The sequence below is a fragment of the Vicia villosa genome, linkage group LG4 (assembly GCF_029867415.1).
Source record: "Vicia villosa cultivar HV-30 ecotype Madison, WI linkage group LG4, Vvil1.0, whole genome shotgun sequence".
Lineage (NCBI taxonomy): Eukaryota > Viridiplantae > Streptophyta > Magnoliopsida > Fabales > Fabaceae > Vicia > Vicia villosa.
This window is the reverse complement of record NC_081183.1, coordinates 25,922,503-25,943,712: the sequence shown is the minus strand read 5'-3', so window position 1 is coordinate 25,943,712 and position 21,210 is coordinate 25,922,503. Positions and strand designations below refer to the sequence as shown.

Genomic DNA, 21,210 nt, shown 5'->3' with positions numbered 1-21,210 from the left:
TCGAACCAACTCCACAATCAACAGTTTTGTGACCCGTCTCGCCACACCTGTAGCACTTAATCGGAGTAGAAGCTCCTCCCCCACTTGGCTTCTTGCCAAGACCAGATTGTAGAAACCTCACTTCTTTCTTTCCACGCACATCTTCTGGAAAATAGTTTCCCAAAAATGCATCACTGAAAAGAGTCCAAGTAACTTCAATACCTTCTATTTCAAATCTCCGCACAGTATTACTCCACCAAACGTCAGCTTCTTTTGTCAGCATGTGAGTACCAAACTGTACCTTTTGTACATCAGTACAACTCACGACTTGAAAGATCTTCTCAATTTCTCTCATCCATGCGTGCGCTTCGTCCAGTCCATACCCTCCTTCAAAGATCGGCGGGTTGCACCTTTGAAAGTCTCCAAAAGCACGGAACTCATCCATTCCTCCATAACCGACATTCTCTTGCGGTGCTTGTCCAATCGCACCAGTCCACCTCATCATTGCCTCAACATTAATGTCAACATTCCTTCCCGCAACCATCGTCCTAAACAACCAAACAACCAGACAAAACAGTATCGATCGTGTCAGATACACGAATCAAATACAACAGGATAAAAGACATAAATGACCTGGCCAACTGACCGACCGTGCTCTGATACCACTATGTAACACCCCCAATTCAATACTAAACAATAAGGCATATATTTGCATAAATCAGAGTAAAGAAGCATGCATCTCACGAGGGCGTTACACATATTTCAAAATATAACAAATATTTTATCTTTAAACATGCAATGGTCATTTCCAAATAACACGGGATTTAAAACAACATGCAAAACCACAGCGGAATAATTATCTCATCAAATAAATGGTAAAAATAGGATGATTCCCATACATCATCCACCATGTCTCAACATCTTGGCTCAAGGCCTCACATTAACCAAAATAACATAATCAAATACGAATACAATATGAGTAAACAAATATCTCATAATATCGAGTCATAAAAACCTAAAACCCAACTCCCATGTGTTACATATGACCAGAGCACAAGTGACTACTTAGTCACGACACCCTACTAGAGATCTAAATCTCGACGCTAAGACTCCTTCGAAGCATCACTATCCACGAAACCTGCACGTTACCAACAAAGGATAACATTCAGACAGAAGGGTGAGAATTCAACTTCTTATAGAAAACATAATATGGGAAATGTAAAACACATTAAGAATACATTTCAAGAATTCATCACTCTTCACATAAACATGCATCATATGCAATTAATTAAGATTCACATATTTATGTCATACAACCTAGCTCCTTCGATTCCATATGATCATACATGATTCCTAAACAATGCACATAATCATTCATATCAAATGAATCACCAAATTCACTTATCTCATCTTATACGCACATAACAATCACATAATTGCATACATTTAAACATCACATAAAACCAATGTGACTCAATGAAAGACATGTGACCCTATGCATGTGGTACCCAATGTGAACCCAACGTTTCACCGCTTTCCGATTCAATATCTAGAATCCAAGCCACGCTTCCGATCCGGACAAGACCAAAGCCCACCAAACGTAAACATATAGTTTACCGCTTCCGATTCACTTTAGAATCTAAGCCTCGCTTTTGTTTCAAAGCAAACCACCTTTGTTTCAAGGCACACCATGATATAAATGTATGTACAATGTTAACAAACATATGCAATTAAGATCATCTCTATCATCGTAATATTTAGCATATCACAATAATCCACTCTATGAATTATCCGCCAATTGTACACAACATCCACAACACAATTAACAATCACAACGAAATACTATCACCATCATATGTCCAGTCACATTCATCATGAATGTATTACCACACATCCTACCAATAGTTGTTATTCATCACGTACTAAAATGTAACGCACATAAAAAGCATTTACATGCATTCAAGTCTACTATTATCATTATTCAATCCACATCTCAATACATACACATTTAAATGATCATTATCTATAAGACACATTCAAATAGTATATACATATATATATATATATATATATATATATATATATATGTATTCATTCTAACATATCATGGATATCACATCATTTAACACATCTATGAATATTTGTCACAAGTCATTAGTTCATAATGCACACATAAGTAAGTTACATGTTATCCATATATTAACATCAAAATTAAACCATCCAACATAAACCAACTCTATCCTATCATATAGATAATCTCATTAGCTTCCTAACGCTTCAAACGGCGCATAAAACGGAGTTACGGATCAAAAGTTATGATATTTTAAAGTTTAGAAAATTCTGCCTACAGCAGGGTCCGCTCAGCGGCCAGAGTCCCCGCTTAGCGGCCGTGCGATTATGCAGAAAAACTCAGCAACATACAGAACTGCAAAATCACACACCCACCACTCCAAATCACTTCCAAACATCAATAAACATCAAATACAACCAGTATTCATCATTATTGAACAACATATATCATCAAAATCATGTTTAATCATGTAAATCCATAGAAATAGCATAGAAATTAGGGTTCATACATTTCTCATGAAATAGCAAAGAATGAAGAGATTCACACAACACAAACATTACCCAATTATAGATTCTACAAGAACTTGTATTCAAACCCTTACCTCTACTCTTAAATCCACCCTCTTCAAGAAATCTACAATTCCTCTTCTCTTGTTCTTTCTCCTCTCTTCTCTTCTCTTCTTTTCCCCAAATTGTGTTATCTCTAAAACCCTAGTTTTCCTCTTCTTACTATATTTCTCTTAATGGGCTTAGTTATGTTATTACCCACCCATCCAATTATTAATTAGGCCCAATACATAGTATACTACTAATATCCTAATTATATCCTAATTATATCATAAAACACAAATATGCATATAATTAGATATTTCAATTAATTAGTAATTCCACATAATAATTAAATAAACAATTAATTAATATAACACACAAATAAGCCAATAAATAAAATATCTAATAAAATCGGGCTGTTACACCCGTGAACCCAAATCCGCGTGGGCATCAATGTTCATACCCGTACCCATATCTTATGGATACCTCAATATTCATATATGTATCTGTTTATCTGCATTTGTAGTAAAATTAAATCAATTAATTACAAAATATCATATCATTTTAATTTTTTTTAACAATATTAAAAAAATAATGGATATTATTGTTGAGTTAAAAAATAAATAAACACCTTTATTAAAATTTGTAATAGTTTAATAACGATATATTTTTTAAAAATTGATAAATATGCATATTTATATAATAATACTACTAAAAGTTATTTTTAATATCTGGGCATTTATTAACCAACTTCGTAATTTCATTAACCAACATTTGACACTCCATTAATCAACTTTGTTTTACTAATAAAAATTATTTTTAATATCTGAGAGTTTATTAACCAACTTTATCACTTTATTAACCAATGTTTTATTTTGCATTAACCGAATTTGTTTTACTAAATTATTGTTAACATATTGACATTTATTAACCAACTATGATCACTTCATTAACCAACTCTAACAATGTTTTCACTGTTCATAAAATATTTTTATTTAAAAAAGAGTATTGCTATTCTTACACCATTTATTACACCAAATACTTACACCAAACACTGTTCACCGTATTTGGTTAATGCAGTGTAAAAACTTGGTTAATGCAGTACTGAAGTTGGTTAATGCAACATTCAGGTATTAAAAATAATTTTTAGCAGTCACCAAACTTGGTTAATGTTGTGTAAAAACTTGGTTAATGCAGTAATAAAGTTGGTTAATGCAACATTCAGGTATTAAAAATAATTTTTAGCAGTCATCAAACTTGGTTAATGCAGTGTAAAAATTTGGTTAATGCAGTAATGAAGTTGGTTAATGCACGTCCAGGTATTAAAAATAAATGTCCGTACATAAATAGTATCCGTCCGTACATGAATAGTATTCGTCCGTACATGAACAGTGTTGTCCGTACATGAACAATATCGTCCGTACATACGGTGTAGGTGTAAGAATTGGTGTAAGAATAGCATTTTTGTTTAAAAAATAGTGTTCACCGTATATACCATAAACAGTGTCGGATAAAAGTGTGGTGTAAAAAATTGGTTGAGAATAACATTCCTCTAATTAATGAAGACCATATGATAGAAGCTTTGAAATGAAGATAATAAAACTGTATTCAAGATTAAAATAGAAAATCCTTGTCCGACTTATGTGCCTATGGTAGAGCAAAATAAAAAATAGAGAAATAAGACACGCAGCGAATGGCATAGTATTTCACAAGGAGTACGCATGGACACACTAAATAAACTTTTTGGTATTAAAATATGCGCAGTACTATACATATTTTATCAACAAAGAAAAATCTAAGATCCTGTAGGCAATAACAATAGGCATCAAGTAAAACATCCTCTGGTATAAATAGCTTTAAGTACTTCCGGGTACGTGTACCAAAGCAAAAAAAATGGTACGGCTTCGGTGCGTACCGTACGCGTATCGGTACCCAGTACCGGTACTTTACCTAAAACGGAGTACCCGTGCTTCACATGTTACAATAACAATAGGCATCAAGTAAAACATCCTCTAGTATAAATAGCTTTAAGTACTTCTGCCATATTCTGCTATCTTAAAATTTTATATGCACAGATACAAATGGTGATGCCTCTTTCACCCTAACTTTTTAGTGACCTTTTTTTATTTGAACTTCTTCAAATATTTGATTGGCATGCATAGTTCATCATCATCAATCCTGCAGCATGCAGGACAACACCACTCTTTGCCAGGAGCAAGCTTCAAGTGAAACAAAATATCAGCATGCATGTTTAAGTAAAGAAATAGTAAAATATACTCACTAAAGATACAGGATTGGTTACAAACTTGCAATTATGGTTGGATGGGTGGCCCCGGGTAGCGCCGTAGTTTGCGGTTTCTAATGCTGCGCTTTCGGCTGGGGATGATTGCTGCAGCTACTTGGAAAAGAATGGGAGCGGGAGAGAGAGGCTGTGATATTTTGAAATTAGAGCATGTTCGTGCAAAATGAAATAAGATTTTTCAGTAAGATCAACTTCATTCTGAAACAATTATCCGAAACTATAAACTAGAAGTCTAGAATAATTCAACCAGAATGATTCTCGTTAATTTTTTACAGAGAAATAATGTAAGCATGTGTTAAGGTGAGATGAATTCATTTTAAATTGTACACATGACAGCGAGTTTCACAATGGATTGATCAATTCTCCATCATTATATAGGTTAAATCATTTTCATTCTGCATAAGTTAAATCATAAACACTACTTCACGAGACTAGATTACATGTTCCCACAACATATCAAAATTAAAACATATCTACTAACTTTTAATATATTTAAACCAACTTTCCAATTTTAAATCGATATATGCAGTGGAAGATCTAAGACCTTTGGACAATTTATTTAAAATAATTGTTAATATTATTGTCATACGTACCGCGGCTGCTGCTGATGACTCGGGATGGTTAGCTGAAGGTGGTGGCGGGTAGCGCCTTGGTTTGCGGTTGCTGGTGCTGCGCTTTCGGCGTGGGATGATTGCTTCTCTTTTGAAGAGATTGGGAGCAGGAGAGAGAGGCTGCAATATTTTGAAATCAGATCACAGTAATGAAGAATGAAATAAGATTGTGACAGAAATTAAAATATCTAAAAAGTTAGGTGTTAGGTACAATATTATGTGATTTTCAAAAACTCATTGTGTGTAACTGCATCCCTTTTCAATTGCATGTGATCATCCTGTGCATATAAGCTATTGCAAGCTTTTGATAAAAAATTGTATTGACATGATAGCAAACTTAAATAGCAGATAGCTATAAACTAGAATAATTCAAGTCAATGCCACAGAAAGTATTTACTGCAGAAACAGGAAAAGTAAAACGAAACTTACGCTATCATATCCAATTTCAAATGAGCAGTCAGTTTTAGGCATAGAAGGTTCTGCAGGTGGGGGAGCGTTTAGATCCAAATCTCGTACTACTTTTCCAGAACCTTCAATTATATTTCTTCTTCTTCTTCTTACGTACACTTGACGGAAGTCTCTTGTGTTCGTTAGCTTATCCTCAGATGAACTCATCCTGAAATATGTTGATGCATGGAAATAAAAGTTACATAACTGAGTAAACCACTATAAAACTTGTTACATAGTAATCATCCATTATAAATCTTGCAATCCATCAAATTATAGAATCTAGTAGATAGATCATTTTATTTATTGGCAATAGAGAAACCCTATCATGTTTTAAATTGTTCTTAATTGCCAATAAAAATGGAAATGAGTATAATGGTATCATTATGAAAGTTATGACAAACAACTAACTTACAATTAAGCTGACGAGAATTAACTACAAAATGAAAAGAAATCTATGATTATAATCAAATGAGTTTAAACAAAAGAAATTGGAAATATCACTGTTAGATGAAAAGCAATTAGGAAGACCAGAGAATTGCGATGACTTATAGAATTTAGACAAACACATGAAACCAGACAAGTTGGCAAGTCAAGTAGATTGTAAAATGAGATCAATCACAGGCCATGCATAAGCAATTGAGATTATATTTCCTCATCAAGTAAAACTATGACACACTAAAACACATATTTTCAAAAACATTATTCCACTTGTGATAGAAGTCATTGAACTGGCATCTCAATATAAGACACTTGTGAAATGCATTTTTGTATGAACATGAGAACTTTGGCGTAGAATCATGAAAATCGAGAGCTTCCACTAGTACCCAACTTCCTAAGGCACCCTCAAACTAGTGTTGTCAAATACTGGATATGGCATCGCGAAGCCGGATTACGGTGGCTATTAATTGGTCAATGACTCAGTGTAGCCTTCCCTTCAACATCTATGACTATATCCTTTAAATAACAGTAATGCAGCTTAGAGGTTGTTAGGTTTCCTCTTAAAACTTCCCTAACCCTAATTTGCAGAAAAATTGAGAAAAAAAAACTTTGTTACTGATGATCAGGCACTACATATCAACATTTCTCCATTACTAGCAAATCAACCAGCATTGCAACTCCAATTTGTCGAAATTATTGATTGCAAACAACAATAAAGAAGGTAACATGAAAATTTCAATTAAAAGAGGCATGAATTAAAAAGAGCACGCAGAGAGATATAATGATCGATAAGCAGGAACAATTGAAAGTAGTAAAATTGAAGTATACCTGAATGGTGCAGATGAGTGAAATGAACGAGGTTGAGGAAGTGAAGCGGAGCTGTATCTGAGATGAGAAGGGAGTAACAGATGGTTGATGAGTATATATATATTGAGAATGACTACGTCATACTCAAGTCTGGCATTTTTTGTTGTTTTCCTGTAAAGGTATAAAACAAGGAAAAATTGCACCATGGGTTGTGTCATTCGCGTTTTCTCTTATATCTGTTTTGAGAAGCTTCGAATGGCTAAGGCAATGCGATTGAGAATAGATTTGTGTGTAGTGTAGGATAGTTACCTTATTGCTCACGCTAGAAGATATCTCTTTAAATATAATGAGCGGGGGGAAAGCATAATAATTGCAATATAATGTTAGATACTAATTTCAAATCCAGCCCTCGGATGTAAGTAGGGGTGTTCAAAACTAAACCGGTCCGATAGAAAACTGTAAAATTGAATCAAATCAAATCGAAAATGCAAAAAAAATTTAATTGGTTCGGATGTGTTTGGGTCATTTTTTAACAAACCGTGCGGTTCGGTTCGGTTTGCGGTTTAAATTTTACAAACCGAATCAAACCGCATTATGTTACAACCCAAACTTCACTTAACTTATATCCCACCCAAACTCAAACATATTATGCCTTAGCCTTACGATTATAAATGATTTTCTCTTCCTCACACTTAAGGTTTCAGTTTAAGTCTTCTCAAATCTCTCCTACCGGTATCACGTATTCTTCTCATATTCTTTTCCAAGTACATATCACCTATTCTTTTCTAGTATTTCATCTCTTAAGTTCTTTCTTTTTCATCTTATTATTTTTATTCTAATATTCTCTCTTCCAATTACGTTTTTATTATTTCTCTTATGATATAATCTCTTATCTCTTCTGCTCTTTCTTTTTCATCTTCTCTAATCTTTCATTTTTTTTTTCTGTTTCGTTATAATGTTTTTGATATTGTTTTATGCTACTATTTTGTGTTTTTTTTTCCACTTTTATCTAATCTTAATTTTGTATATTAATTGGAAAGTTGTTATTCAAATACGATGAATTTCGTTGTTAATTGATAACGCATAAATGACTAAATACAAAGTTATGTTGTCATATATATGTGTATGTATGGCTTAATAAATTTTTGTGAAAAAACCTAACCATCCGAACCAATACAAATCGCATTGGTTTAGTTTGGTTTGGTTCGGTTTTATTTCTAAAAGTCAACCGAACCAAACCGAACTACACACCTTTTCTCTTGCGGTTTAGATGATTTTTGAAGTCAAAACCACCCAAACCGCACCGCGAACACCCAAGCCGCCTCTTCATCCGCTAGAATCCTCCACTTCCACTTACTAAGCAAAGCGACATTCATCACCTCCACATTCTTAACGCCTAAACCACCTTCATCGTGCGCATATGAGATTTCTTAATTTTAGTAATCACTACCTTTTTTTTATACTCTCATGATACTATTATAAAAAAAGGGGGGGCAAACTCTATATCCTTATAATGTGAGAAATCAAAATCTTGTTACTTGTCTTAAGTTTATTTGTCCACGTGATATAAAAAATTTAGTTGTGAGGGTAAAAAAAACACTACATCTTTATTGTATTTCAAATTAAAGTGAAATGGGTTTACCTTCAAAAAAGTGTAATAAATTCTTTTGAGATTAAAGATATTTGTTTCAAAGTGCAGGAAGTGCTATAGTACACAGGGCCCAAAATTTTAGGAGGTTCCAAATTTTAAAGGTCTAATTTTTTTCATAAATAATAATCGAAATAAATAAAATATTATAATAAAAACTCAATAAATTAAAAAATACAATGATAAAAAATCAATACATATAAAAATTGAGATAGATCAAAACTCAATAGTAATAAAACTCAGTAAGAATGAAACTCCATCTTCTCTCTAGAAGTTCCCCAACCTAGTTTTGTTCGTTTTCTTTTTTCTCTATCGGAAGTCAGTGTCATGGAGTGGCAACGAGTTCAAAGGAAAGGTCACCAGAAACAGGTCGCACGGTGGGACTCTTTCCCGTATGGAAGAATGCAGGTGGGGTCGGAGGAGATGGTTTCATCCTTCTACTTCTGTGAATTCCCGGAGAGGTGTAGAGCGAAAGACATATTCAAGCTTTTCGGATGTGTGGGAGAAGCGGTGGAGGTAGTTATTTCTCCAAGGCAGAACAAATTCGGTAAACGTTTTGGTTTAGCGAAATTCAAAGGGGTAAAGGACGAAAGATTACTTGCGGTTAAACTCGATAACATTTTGATTCAAGGCAAGAAAATTCATGCCAATCAACAAAGATTTAGCAGGAATGAAGGCAAAGGGAGGTCAGAAGCTTGGCTACAGAAGAAGGAATCGCAAAAAAAATAATTTTTTCCTGGAAAAATTTCGCCGCGAGAGACAAATCATTTGCTGAAGCAGTTTTGAAGGGGAAGAAGATTGAGGATAAGGAGGTTGTCTCTGGTTTTGTTTCAGTTCAACTGCTGAAGTCAAGGACAGATGGAGGAAGGCTTTCATAAGGGAGGTTCTGTTTTTTGGAGAAACGTATAATATTCAAACTCATCTTGAAATCGAAGGCTTTTTCTCTATTAAAGTTCATCCATTGGGAGCAAGCCTTTGTTTGTTGGAGGAAATAGAGGAAATAGTTATACATGAGTTGATCAATGAAGCATCTTCATGGTGGAAACAATGGTTCAAGTCGATTAGACCATGGCAAGAGTGTGATATTGATTCTGAGCGGGTAATGTGGGTTAGAGTTCATGAGATTCCATGCCATGCATGGTGTTTTGAATTTTTCGAATCACTTGCTGATTCGCTTGGTTCATATATCTGTATGGATGAGAATACGCAGTCGGGATGCAACATGGATATTTCTATTCCTCCCGTTCCTCATGCTGCAAGGATACTCGGGGACAGTGTGCCTTATTCGTTTTCTGGAGATAAACCAGCGGATTCAGACATTTTGAGGTGTAATCATAGGGTTTTGTCGAATTTTGGCCTCTCATCAGATGGTAAATTGCGGAGTTTGATAGCTAATCTAGAGGTGGTATCGGGTGAATCAAGGAGGGACTTGGAGAAAAACTTGAAGAATTGAAAAGTTTGGATTTAAAGAGGTTGGAGGGACAAGAGGAGCAACTTAAACCATCTTAATGATAGTGGGAACTTTTAATATAAGGGGGGTGGTAGCTTGATCAAGCGGAACAGATTTAGTAGCATTATTCGTAATGGGAAGGCGGACATGTTTCTTATTCAAGAAACTAAATTGAAGGAGGTCTCGGAATCGGTTGCTAATAGTTTTTGGGGGATGGATGATATCGGTTTCTCTTTTTCAGCGGCAAATGGAATGTCGAGTGGTCTTTTGACTCTTTGGAAGAATCATTCCGTCTTGGGCATTTCGAGTTTTCACGGCAACGGTTACCTTGGAAACAAGGTTTCATGTAATGGAGGTACCTTTTACATTGTTAACGTTTACTCTTCTTGTTCTTTAGGGGCTAAACGTGATTTATGGGCTCATTTATTGGATTTGAAACAAAGACATAATGATGGGGAATGGATTTTTGGGGGAGATTTTAATGCGGTAAAGAAGAGGAATGAGAGAGTTGGTCAAGCTTCGGGTAGTAGTAACGTGGAATGGAGGGAATTTTCGGAGTTAATCGAAGAGAGTGGGTTGGTGGATGTTCCAAGTAAAGGAAAAAAGTTTAGTTGGTTTAGCGGATACGGGAAATCTAAGAGTTGACTTGATAGGTTTCTCGTTTCTAATAATATCGTTTCGTCTTGGGGAGTCGTTGGGAAATTGATTAGTTTGAGGGATGTTTCGGACCAGTGTCCGGTGTGGTTGATTGTTGATAGAGAGGATTGGGGTCCTAAACCGTTCAAATTCAACAATGAATGATTTTCCGATAAGGGCTTTATTCCTTTTGTTGAGAAGGAGTGGTCGGAGTTGGAGGTGCATGGGAGAGGCGACTTTATTTTGAAAGAGAAATTTCATCTTATTAAAAAGAAGTTGATATGGTGGAATAAAAATATCTTTGGGAAGTATGATATGGAGGTGGAGGAAGGTGTTAGGGAATTGAATGCTTCGGATGATAGAGAGTTGTGGGATGAGGAGGAGCATGAAATTAAAATAAAGGCAAACAAGAAAGTTTGGTTGAATCTTAAGATAAAAGAGAACATGCTTATTCAAAAGCCTAAAATGGTTGAATTATGGAGATAATAATAGCAAGTCTTTTCATAGAGTTATGAAGGAGAGGAGGAGTAGAAATCATATTAGTTATATAAATTCTAGTAGAGGTGTGGTGAATTCGGCGAGGGAGGTCAAAGAGGCGGTTAAATCACGTTTTGAAGATAAATTTAAAGAAGTTTGTTTCTATATACCATGTTTAGATGGAATTACTCTTAATTTGTTGAGTTCGGAAGATAGTTATGTTTTGGAGACTCCCCTTACGGAGTTGGAGATCAAGGTAGCGGTTTGATGTTGTGATGGTTCTAAAAGCCCGGGCCCGGATGACTTTTCTCTTCTATCAAGAGTTGTTAGTCCTTCTTAAAAGAAGATGTTCTAATGTGTTTTAGAGATTTTTACAAAGGAGCGATTTTATCAAAGTCTATTACCTCCTCGTTTCTTTCCCTTATTTCGAAGTCTTCTAATCCGTTGGGTCTAGATGAATAATGTCCTATTTGCTTAGTGGGGTGCATTCATAAAGTTTTGGCTAGTAGGATTAAGAAGGTTCTCTCTTCTATAATTTCGAATTGTCAAAGTGCTTTTGTTACGGGAATAAAAATGATTGATGTGGTTCTTGTAGCTAATGAGTTGGTGGACTATGAAAATAAGAAAGAAAAGGAATGTCTTCTTTTCAAAGTGGATTTTGAAAAATCTTACGATAAAGTTTGTTGCAATTTTCTAAGATACATGATGAGAAGGATGGGTTTTGGGCCTTTGTGGATGAAATGGATGGAAGTCTTGGTGTTTTCGAGCAAGATGTCGATTCTCGTTAACGGTAGTCCTACTTTGGAGTTCAATGTGGAAAGGGGTCTTCGTCAAGGAGACCTTATTTCTCCTTTTCTCTTTGTCATAATGGTGGAAGGTTTAAAGGCTTTGGTTAATAAGGCGATTCTAAACGGTGATTTCGCGGGTTGTAATTTGAATGATAGATGTTTTATAGATATTATTCAATTTTCGGATAACACTTTATTGGCAGGGGACGGGAGTTGGAATCATCTTTGGGCCATTAAGTCGGTTTTGAAAGGCTTCGAAATGGTGTCGCGTCTTGGTATCAACTATCACAAGAGTAAGATCATTGGAATTGATATTAATCCGCATTTTTTGGATGTGGCAACTTCTTTTCTTTCTTGAAGGATGGAGGTAAAAGAGTTCAAATTTCTTGGTATATATATATAGGTGCTAATCCTAAAAGGGCTTCATCTTGGAGACCGCTTATGGATAACATTAGAAAAAGGTTGAATTCTTGGAAAGGGAGGTGGCTTAGTTTTGGTGGGAGGATTACTCTTTTGAAATCGGTTTTGAGTAGTCTAGTGATATTTACTTTATCTTTCTACAAAGCTCTTAAGAAGATAATTGCAGAGATAAATAAATTGCAAAGAAATTTTTTGTGTGTGGGGGGGGGGGATCGGAGGAGAAGAGGAAAATCCAATGAGTTAGTTGGAAAGAAATGTGCCTACCGGTGGATAAAGGCGGTCTTGATTTAAGAAGTTTGGAAGATTTTAATATTGTGCTCATTTTGAAGTGGAGGTGGAGAATTTTTGAAGCTTCGAATTCTTTGTGGTATCGGATTTTGAAGGCGAGATATGGGGACGTAAGGTTAAAAGCTTTGATAGGAGATAAGAAGACTGGTAATAGGAGTAAGAGATCCATATGGTGGTCAAACATCTCTTCTTTGGAGAAAAGTTTTCCGGAAGATTTTTTGGTGAAGAATCTTAAATTTCGTGTTGGTCTTGGTCATTCTATCTCCTTTTGGCATGCTTCAAGGTCGGATGCGGGAATTATCAAGGATATTTTTTTGAATTTGTTTGACTTATCTCTTTTGCAGGATGTCTCTATTTCTAATATGGGAGGTTGGATAGATGAAGAGTGACATTGGGGCGATTTCAGTATCCTAAACCCGAAAGAGAGCTATTTGGATTGGAGCTCTTTTTGTCATCAAAAGAACGTTAAAAAGGCAAAGTGGGTAGTGTGTGGTTAGCTATAGTGTGGAGACTTTGGTTGTGTAGGAATGATATTATTTTCAAGAACTTTACTTGGAACATGAGAGATGTGGTTTGGAGTTGCAAAGAGTTTGTTTGGAGGTGGTCTTATATCGGGAAATTTATGCAACCCAATTGTAACTTATATGAGTTTAGCAAAAACCCTTTGGTTGAGTAATTTCCTTTTTGGTTGGCTTGGTTTTCGCCCTCTTGTAATCAAGTTCTTTAGAACTTTCGTTCTTAATTAATACAACTTGTTTACAAAAAAAAATAAAGTTCAAAATAATTATAATTAAATATATTATTGATTAATACATTATTTTATTTTTATGTGTCTTTTTTAATTATTATAATTACATTTATTTTTAAAATTTGGACATATTCTTAAAATTAAAACGGGTCATTGTATTGATTGAGCCGACCCTAGTTTCAAGTATTACTTTTATTGATATGATTTCAGGAAAACAAAAAACACTCAATAGTGTTTGGGTCTACATATCTATTTTATTTTTGAAATTCGAGGATATATACATATCTTCAGGATGTTTGAAAAAGATATATCGATTATATCATATTTTAAGTTTTCCTAATGGTATTTAAGTTTTTATAAGGTATCCAAAAAGCATATATATTAAATTTAATATATTAATGTTAAGATAAATGGTTTTTACATTTGTTAGGATTTGAATTCGTGATGGTTAAGTTTATGAAAAAATGAAAATGATTTTTTTTTTGACAGAAAATGAAAATGATTTTAGGAGGTGCCAAATGGAAATATTGATGGTGTGGCACAACTGATGTTGAAATATTAATATGAGAATGCGCCTTTGAGATTTAGTATGTTATAAATAGATAGATGATACCTATCCATCTTATGTGTCTTTATGGGAGGAAGACACTCATCTAATAGATAAGGGATAAAGATAAAAAAACTTGTGTAACTTATGTGTCTATATGGCAGAACCAAAAATAATGAGAAATAAGACACGGATCGAATTGCATAGTATTTCAAAGAGAGCATACATTGCCACACTAAATAATTAAACCTTTTGATTCATAGATATGCGCTGTACACTATACATACAAAATTTAGAATATCTGATAGCATATTTTGTCAAAAGACAAAATCCAAAGGCCGGTAGGGAATAACAATAGGCACTAAGGGAAACATTTGATTGGCATCGACAGTTCATCATCATCAATCCTGCAGCATGCAGGACAACACCACTCCTTTTCAGGAGCAAGCTTCAAGTGAAACAATATATCAGCATGCTTACCTTAAGGTTAAGTAAAAAATTAAATAATAAAATATATTGCTAAAGATATTGGATTGGTTACAAACTTGCAATGATGGTTCGATGGGTGGCCCCAGGTAGCACCGTGGTTTGCGGTTTATAGTGCTGCGCTTCCGGCGGGGGGAAATTGCTGCTACTTGGAAGAGAATGGGAGCAGGAGAACGAGGCTGTGATATTTTGAAATTAGAGCATAGTTATGCATATTGCAGAATGAATAAGATTTTTCAGTAAGATCAAATTTATTCAGGAAACGCTTAACTAGTTAGAGATATTACGAAACAATTATGTGAAATTATAAACTAGAATGATTCATGTTAATTTGTAGCAGACAAATAATGAATACCACAAATAATGTATGCATGTGTTAAGGTGAGATGAATTCATTTTAATAAATATAAATATACCTACTATATATAACTTTTGATATATTTAAAATAATTGTTAATATTATTATCATACATACCACAGCAGCTGATGATGACTTGTGATGATCAGCAGAAGGTGGTGGCGGGTATTGCCGTGGTTTGCGTTTGATGGTGCTGCGCTTTCGGCGTGGGATGACTGCTTCTCTTTCAAAGAGATTGGAAGCAGGAGAAACATGCTGTGATATTTTGAAATCAGATCACAGTAATGAAGAATGAAATAAGATTGTGACAGAATTTACAATATCTAAAAACTCAGTTCTTAGGTACAATATGTGATTTTTAAAAACTCATTGGGTGCAGTTGCACCCCTTTTCAGTTGCATGTGATCTTCCTGTGCATATAAGTTATAGCAAGGTTATGATAAAAAAAATCTATTGACATGATATCAAATTTAATCCAACCAGAATGATTCATGTCAATTTGTTGCAGAAAAATAATGAATGCCACAGAAAGTATTTACTGCAGAAACAGGAAAAGTAAAACTAAACTAACGCTATCATCTCCAATTTCATAGGAGCCATCAGTTTTGGGCATAGAAGGTTCTAAAGGCGGGGGAAAGTTTAGATCCAAATCTCGTACTACTCTTCCAGAACCAGTGGTATTTCTTCTTCTTCTTCTTACGTAGACATGACGGAAGTCTCTTGTGTTCATTGGCTTATCCCCAGATGAACTCATCCTGAAATATTACATTAATGAATAAGTAATTACTATAGAACTAGTTACATAGTAATCATCCATTAAAAATCTTGCAATCCATCAAATTATAGAATCTAGTAGATAGATCATTTTATTTATTGGCAATAGAGAAGCCTATCAACTATTTAATTGTTCTTAATTGCAAATAAAAATGGAATGAAGTATAATGATTGCGGTGGCTAATTTTTTGACAACCCTCATGGCCATTGGACAAGTGATTTAAGCTATTAGTCCCTTCATTGGTCAGTGACTCAGTGTAGCCTCCTCTTCCAAGTCTAGCTTAGAGGTTGATAGGTTTCCCCTTAAAACTGCCCTAACCCTAATTTGCACACGGGTTGTCAAATTGTAGATACTCAAACATTCACTTTGATTAGATGAGAGGCTAGATCCTAATAACCCATCAAAATTCACTCAAAAAACAGCATCAATGTAAATGGAAAGATCAGGAAACTAGATAACAACTTAACATCAAATACAATTCAGAAGACATCAAGATTTAAAAAAAATCCCCTTCAAACAAACGAAAAACACCTCTTAAACATCAAAAACATCTTCAATGTGACAGGAAAAATCATCAGACTAGATTATAACATTCAATACATCTACTAACAAACCAGTTAATTGATAAGCAGTGCCACTCCAATTTGTCATAATTCATGATTGCAAACAACTATCCAGAAACTAAAATGAAAATTTAAATAACAAGAGCAACGAAATAAAAAGGACACACATAGATGTATAAGGATCGATAATCAGAAACAATTGAACATAGTAAAATTAAAGTACACTGAAGATACCTGAATCCTTCTGCAGATGAGTGCAAGGAACAAGGTTGAGAAAGTGAAGCGAAGCTGTATCGGAGATAAGAAGAGAGTATTAGCTGAGGAATAGTATATGGTAGTAATGGATGGTTGGTGAGTATATATATTGACAAGGACTACGTCAGTGAAGTTTGAAATTTTTTGTTGTTTTCCTATAAAGGAATAAAACATGGAAAAATTGCACCATGGGTTGTGTCATTTGCGTTTTCTCTCATCTCCGTTTCGAGAAGCTTCATATGCCTAAGGCAATACGGTTGAGAATAGATTTGTGTGTAGTGTAAGATAGGTACCTTATTGCTCAAGCTAGAACATATATCTCTTTATGAGTTATAGTTTTCTTTTGATAGAAGTGGGGGAAAAAGCATAATAATTGCAACTATCTTTAAATATTAGTGACAATGTTTCTACCCATCACAAAAAATTGGGTAGTATACCTTCCACAATCATATAACACAATTTGATTTTATTTTCTTTAATTATTTATTAAATGATAAGCTTTTGATTGTTTTCAATGCATTTTACACTAGAGATAACTTTATCCAACTTTTTGTGTTGGGTAGATAAGAATTCACTTTAAAATATTATGTTAGATACTAATTTCAAATCCATCCCTCGAATATATGTGTTAAATATCTTGAAAAGAAATGCTTTTAATCTTTGATATCTACTTATTGGCATGATTTTGTTAGGCCATATATGACATCATTTATTAAAAACAATGGCTTTGAATATTATAAATAAAAAGATTCATAGGAATTTACGCTGATATAATTTATTGGATCCTAAAAAGGGATATTCAATAGAGAAACAAAGATAAGCAAACACATAGACGTCATAGAAACACATCGCCCAAGTTAGGCAAATAGGTCGTTGGACTTGAGTCATCTGAGTTAACTCTTAGTCATACGATTAAACATGGGTGGCGATGTATCTCAAATAAAAACTCAATTATGGTTAATCAAAGAGTCATAATTGTCTCCGTCATGATATGAGGAGACCAAGTCTCCTTCTAGCTACGTTTTTAGGCCGTGAAGTTAGGGCAGCCACAATTTGGTTCTTTAGCACTACTACGAAAAATTCTTTTTACCTTGGTTTCAAAGGAAAGGTAATGAATGGCGTCATAAAAAGTTTCCACTTACCCCCTCGGTTATGGATGAACCGAAGGAAAAAGTGTATCGCACATGGGTTTGAACTCCGATAACAACGATTTTGTATTTTATGGAAAAACACGCAACTTAACCTCTCTATGATAAAATTAACCGAGGTGAAACATATATTGTTCAATTATGGAATAAGAGAGAGATTGATAGAGAGAGAGAGAGAGAGAGAGAGAGAGAGAGAGAGATGCAAAAGCTACAACGGAGTAGAGCTTCCGATGCGACAGAACGGAGCAAGGGTGTACCTGCAAGGTTAGCACTCCGACGGTAAAGTTAGTGTGTGAAAGAGTAAAAAGTATTAAAATAGTGTTTATAACTTGTTACCTCAAATGGCGTCATTGCCTATATATGGGGAGAGGAATAACGACATTGTTATCATTCAAGTGTGGAATCTGGATGATCGTTGGATGTACCTGAGACATAAATATCCTACAGCAAGGTTCATGATAGTCATGTGATAAGGAAAATATTCTTGAAACATGACCGTGTAGTCGATTGATAGATTTGGCCCGAAGCGGCCTATCTCATGGTGATCGGTGTGAGAATAATATGGCTAGTCCAGAAAAAACACACACGCGCGCACACAAACACACACACATACGCACAAACACACACACACACACGCGCGCACACAAACACACACACATACGCACAAACACACACACACACATACACACAAATATATATATATATATATATATATATATATATATATATATATATATATATATATATATAACAAAATATTCAAAACTTTCCCCTCAAGGTGCTTAAATAAATTGTGTCTACTCCAAAGAGTATTTAGACTCTTCCCCTCAAGGTAGTGAACCAACGAAAGTATCAACTACTCGTGCTCAACGGAGTATTCAGGTAACATGCCCCTTGAGAATCAATTAACGAGGACACCAAACTACGCATGCTCATCAGAGCCTTCAGGCAACATGCCCCTTGATAACCAGTCTTTGAAATGATTGGCTTTTTACTCTACGGAGTTCTCAAGTCTCTTGTACTTTGACATGATCAAGCTATTCACTGATTAAGCAACTGTTTTGTGTGCAGAAAAAATGTTTATTCTAAGAATGAATAATTCTAATGCAGAGTCTATGTTAGTCTTGAAGTTTAAGGAAACTTTTTATTGAAATGAGATTGCGGCCTCTTGTGAACGAATCACTAGTTAGGATACAACCTTGACTTTTTGCATATGAAAGATAAAGCGAAAATACGATACCAACATAGATATTTGTCACGCTTCATTGGGAGTCAGTTAAATGATATCTCATTGGTGTGAGCTTCCGAAATAAACCCTACTTCAATTAGGACTTTTAAGGGTTGTAACTTGGTCAGGTTCATGGTTTTCAGAAACAAATGATTTTTAGGCTCAAAAATTATTTGGTACCCACCACCTTCGTGATGTTCTCCAGTCCTATGTTCAGTTAACTCAATCATGAGTGTTCATCCCTCACAAGGAATTTTGAAACGGTTAAGGAATCAATGAGGTTTTTCGGACATGGCAGTCGTTCACCTTTTATTCTTCTGATTCATTATCACACGATTTTGTCCTTGCTTGACTTTCATCATCATTTTTTCATTTCATTTTTTTATCCTCACTTTCATCGTCATTTTTTTATCCTCACTTTCATCGTCATTTTTTTATCCTCACTTTCATCGTCATTTTTTATTCATCTTATTTTTTCGCCATTTTTTTGAAAATTTTTTGAACAAGTCGTGTGATCTTGCATTATTTTTTACTCGTTGGAGGTGATTGCGACTTCCTCACTCCTTTAATTGATGAAGAATTACCATTGTGGCATCGTCTTCTTTTGACCTCTTGGTAGGTGAAGGATAACCATCGTGGTTTTGACTTTCCTCAACTTTTTGAAGGATAACCATTGTTGTATCCTTAGATGCATATCCTTTATGAGTTTTGAACACTTGATCAAGTTAAATGAACACTACCCTGCCCCTGAGTTACAAAATAAGGGTTTTTTCTGAACAGAAAAGAAACTCCTACTTCAAAGCTCAAAGAGGTTAACGAGGGTCTATCTCCCTTATATCTCTAGTGTTTGGGTATTTGAAACAATCCATGTACATCCTCAGCAGATTTTTATTAAAAAACACACAATTAGGGATTTTGCATTTTTATTTTTCATCATTCCCCTCTGGTTTTTTGCCTAAGCAAGAAATTAGTAAACTTGGTATCGTAATGCCAAAAACTTTTTTGAGTGAAAACGAATGGATTACTTCAAGACTAACATAACAATGTATTATAATTTTCAAAAAAAAAATTAACAGGTTTTTACATGCTAGCAATGCTTAAACAAACAAAGACATGTTACAAATGAGAATGCAGTAAAGAACTGAATGGATGCCATTGTTGAGGAGACTTGGCTCCGTTTGGACTTATTGTTGTTGAATGCTTTCTGCAGTTTTGATACCCCATTGAGACTTCAGTTTGTATGGACATCTAGGAGTGAATGTGATTGTTCTGAAATCAACGAGGACTTAAACTTTGCCTTTGAACGACTTACAATCTTCAATTGAATGGCCAGGTACCCCAGCATGGTAATCAGCTAACCTTACCGTTTGTTCTTGCATAACACTTTAGATTATTTCCCAAAGAAGACTCCAGTGAAGTCGTACATGAGTTATAAATTTTTCCTTACTTTAGGGATTCGAGCAATGCGAATGGTGCAGTGCTCAAGATAGAATGCGTCTTGATTATCCCTCGGTCGGGAGCCCCAAGCATAGATGTTGAAGTAGAATCACCATCATAAATGGAGGAATATTGTATTATCATCAAACTTAGGAGAGCTATCTATGGCGAGGAAGACCCACAACACGAATCTTAACCAACGAGCAGGGAAGCAACTGGGCACAAGGCACTAGAATTACAATAATTTATTTCTCATATTTTCTCTGTCTCTGTTGACAAGCAAAGGCTATTGAGAAGAAAATTCTGGGAAGAGATGACCCAGGATATGAAGCAAAACCTTGAGAATGAGAAACGTCTCTGCAGAACACTCTTGATTACCGCATGACAGAAGATTCTGGCGAAGTCGATTAGGAGTTTGTAATGCTTTAGGGATTCGAGCAATGCCAATGGTGTAATGCTCAAGATAAGAAAATGTCTTGCTTATCCCTCAGTCGGGAGCCCCAAGCAACTTCCACATATGTACAAGAGATGATTACCACTTTTGCTTGCATATCCAAACCATCGGGAGTGAGCATAAGTGCCCCTTGCAGTCATTTTATCAGGCACTAGGCACAAACCAACAATGTCTAATCAACGAAGTCATGACATTTTATGGCTTTCAACCTTTCTTTTAGGAGGAGGAACCTTTTGCCAACTTCAATGATCAAAAACTTGAAGATTTCAATTTCCAAACTGTTCTCATGATGCGAAGT

General features: G+C 35.0%; 2 protein-coding genes across 2 annotated transcripts; both read left to right on the top strand.

Annotated features, from left to right (window-relative positions):
- Positions 1–12,188: 12,188 nt before the first annotated feature.
- LOC131596923 (uncharacterized mitochondrial protein AtMg01250-like) lies at positions 12,189–12,563 on the top strand. The gene has a single exon (XM_058869656.1). The coding sequence runs from the start codon at positions 12,189–12,191 to the stop codon at positions 12,561–12,563; it is 375 nt and encodes a 124-aa protein (XP_058725639.1).
- A 316-nt stretch (positions 12,564–12,879) lies between these two features.
- On the top strand, positions 12,880–13,302 carry LOC131596922 (uncharacterized). Its single transcript, XM_058869655.1, has one exon. The coding sequence runs from the start codon at positions 12,880–12,882 to the stop codon at positions 13,300–13,302; it is 423 nt and encodes a 140-aa protein (XP_058725638.1).
- The last annotated feature ends 7,908 nt before the right edge of the window (positions 13,303–21,210 follow it).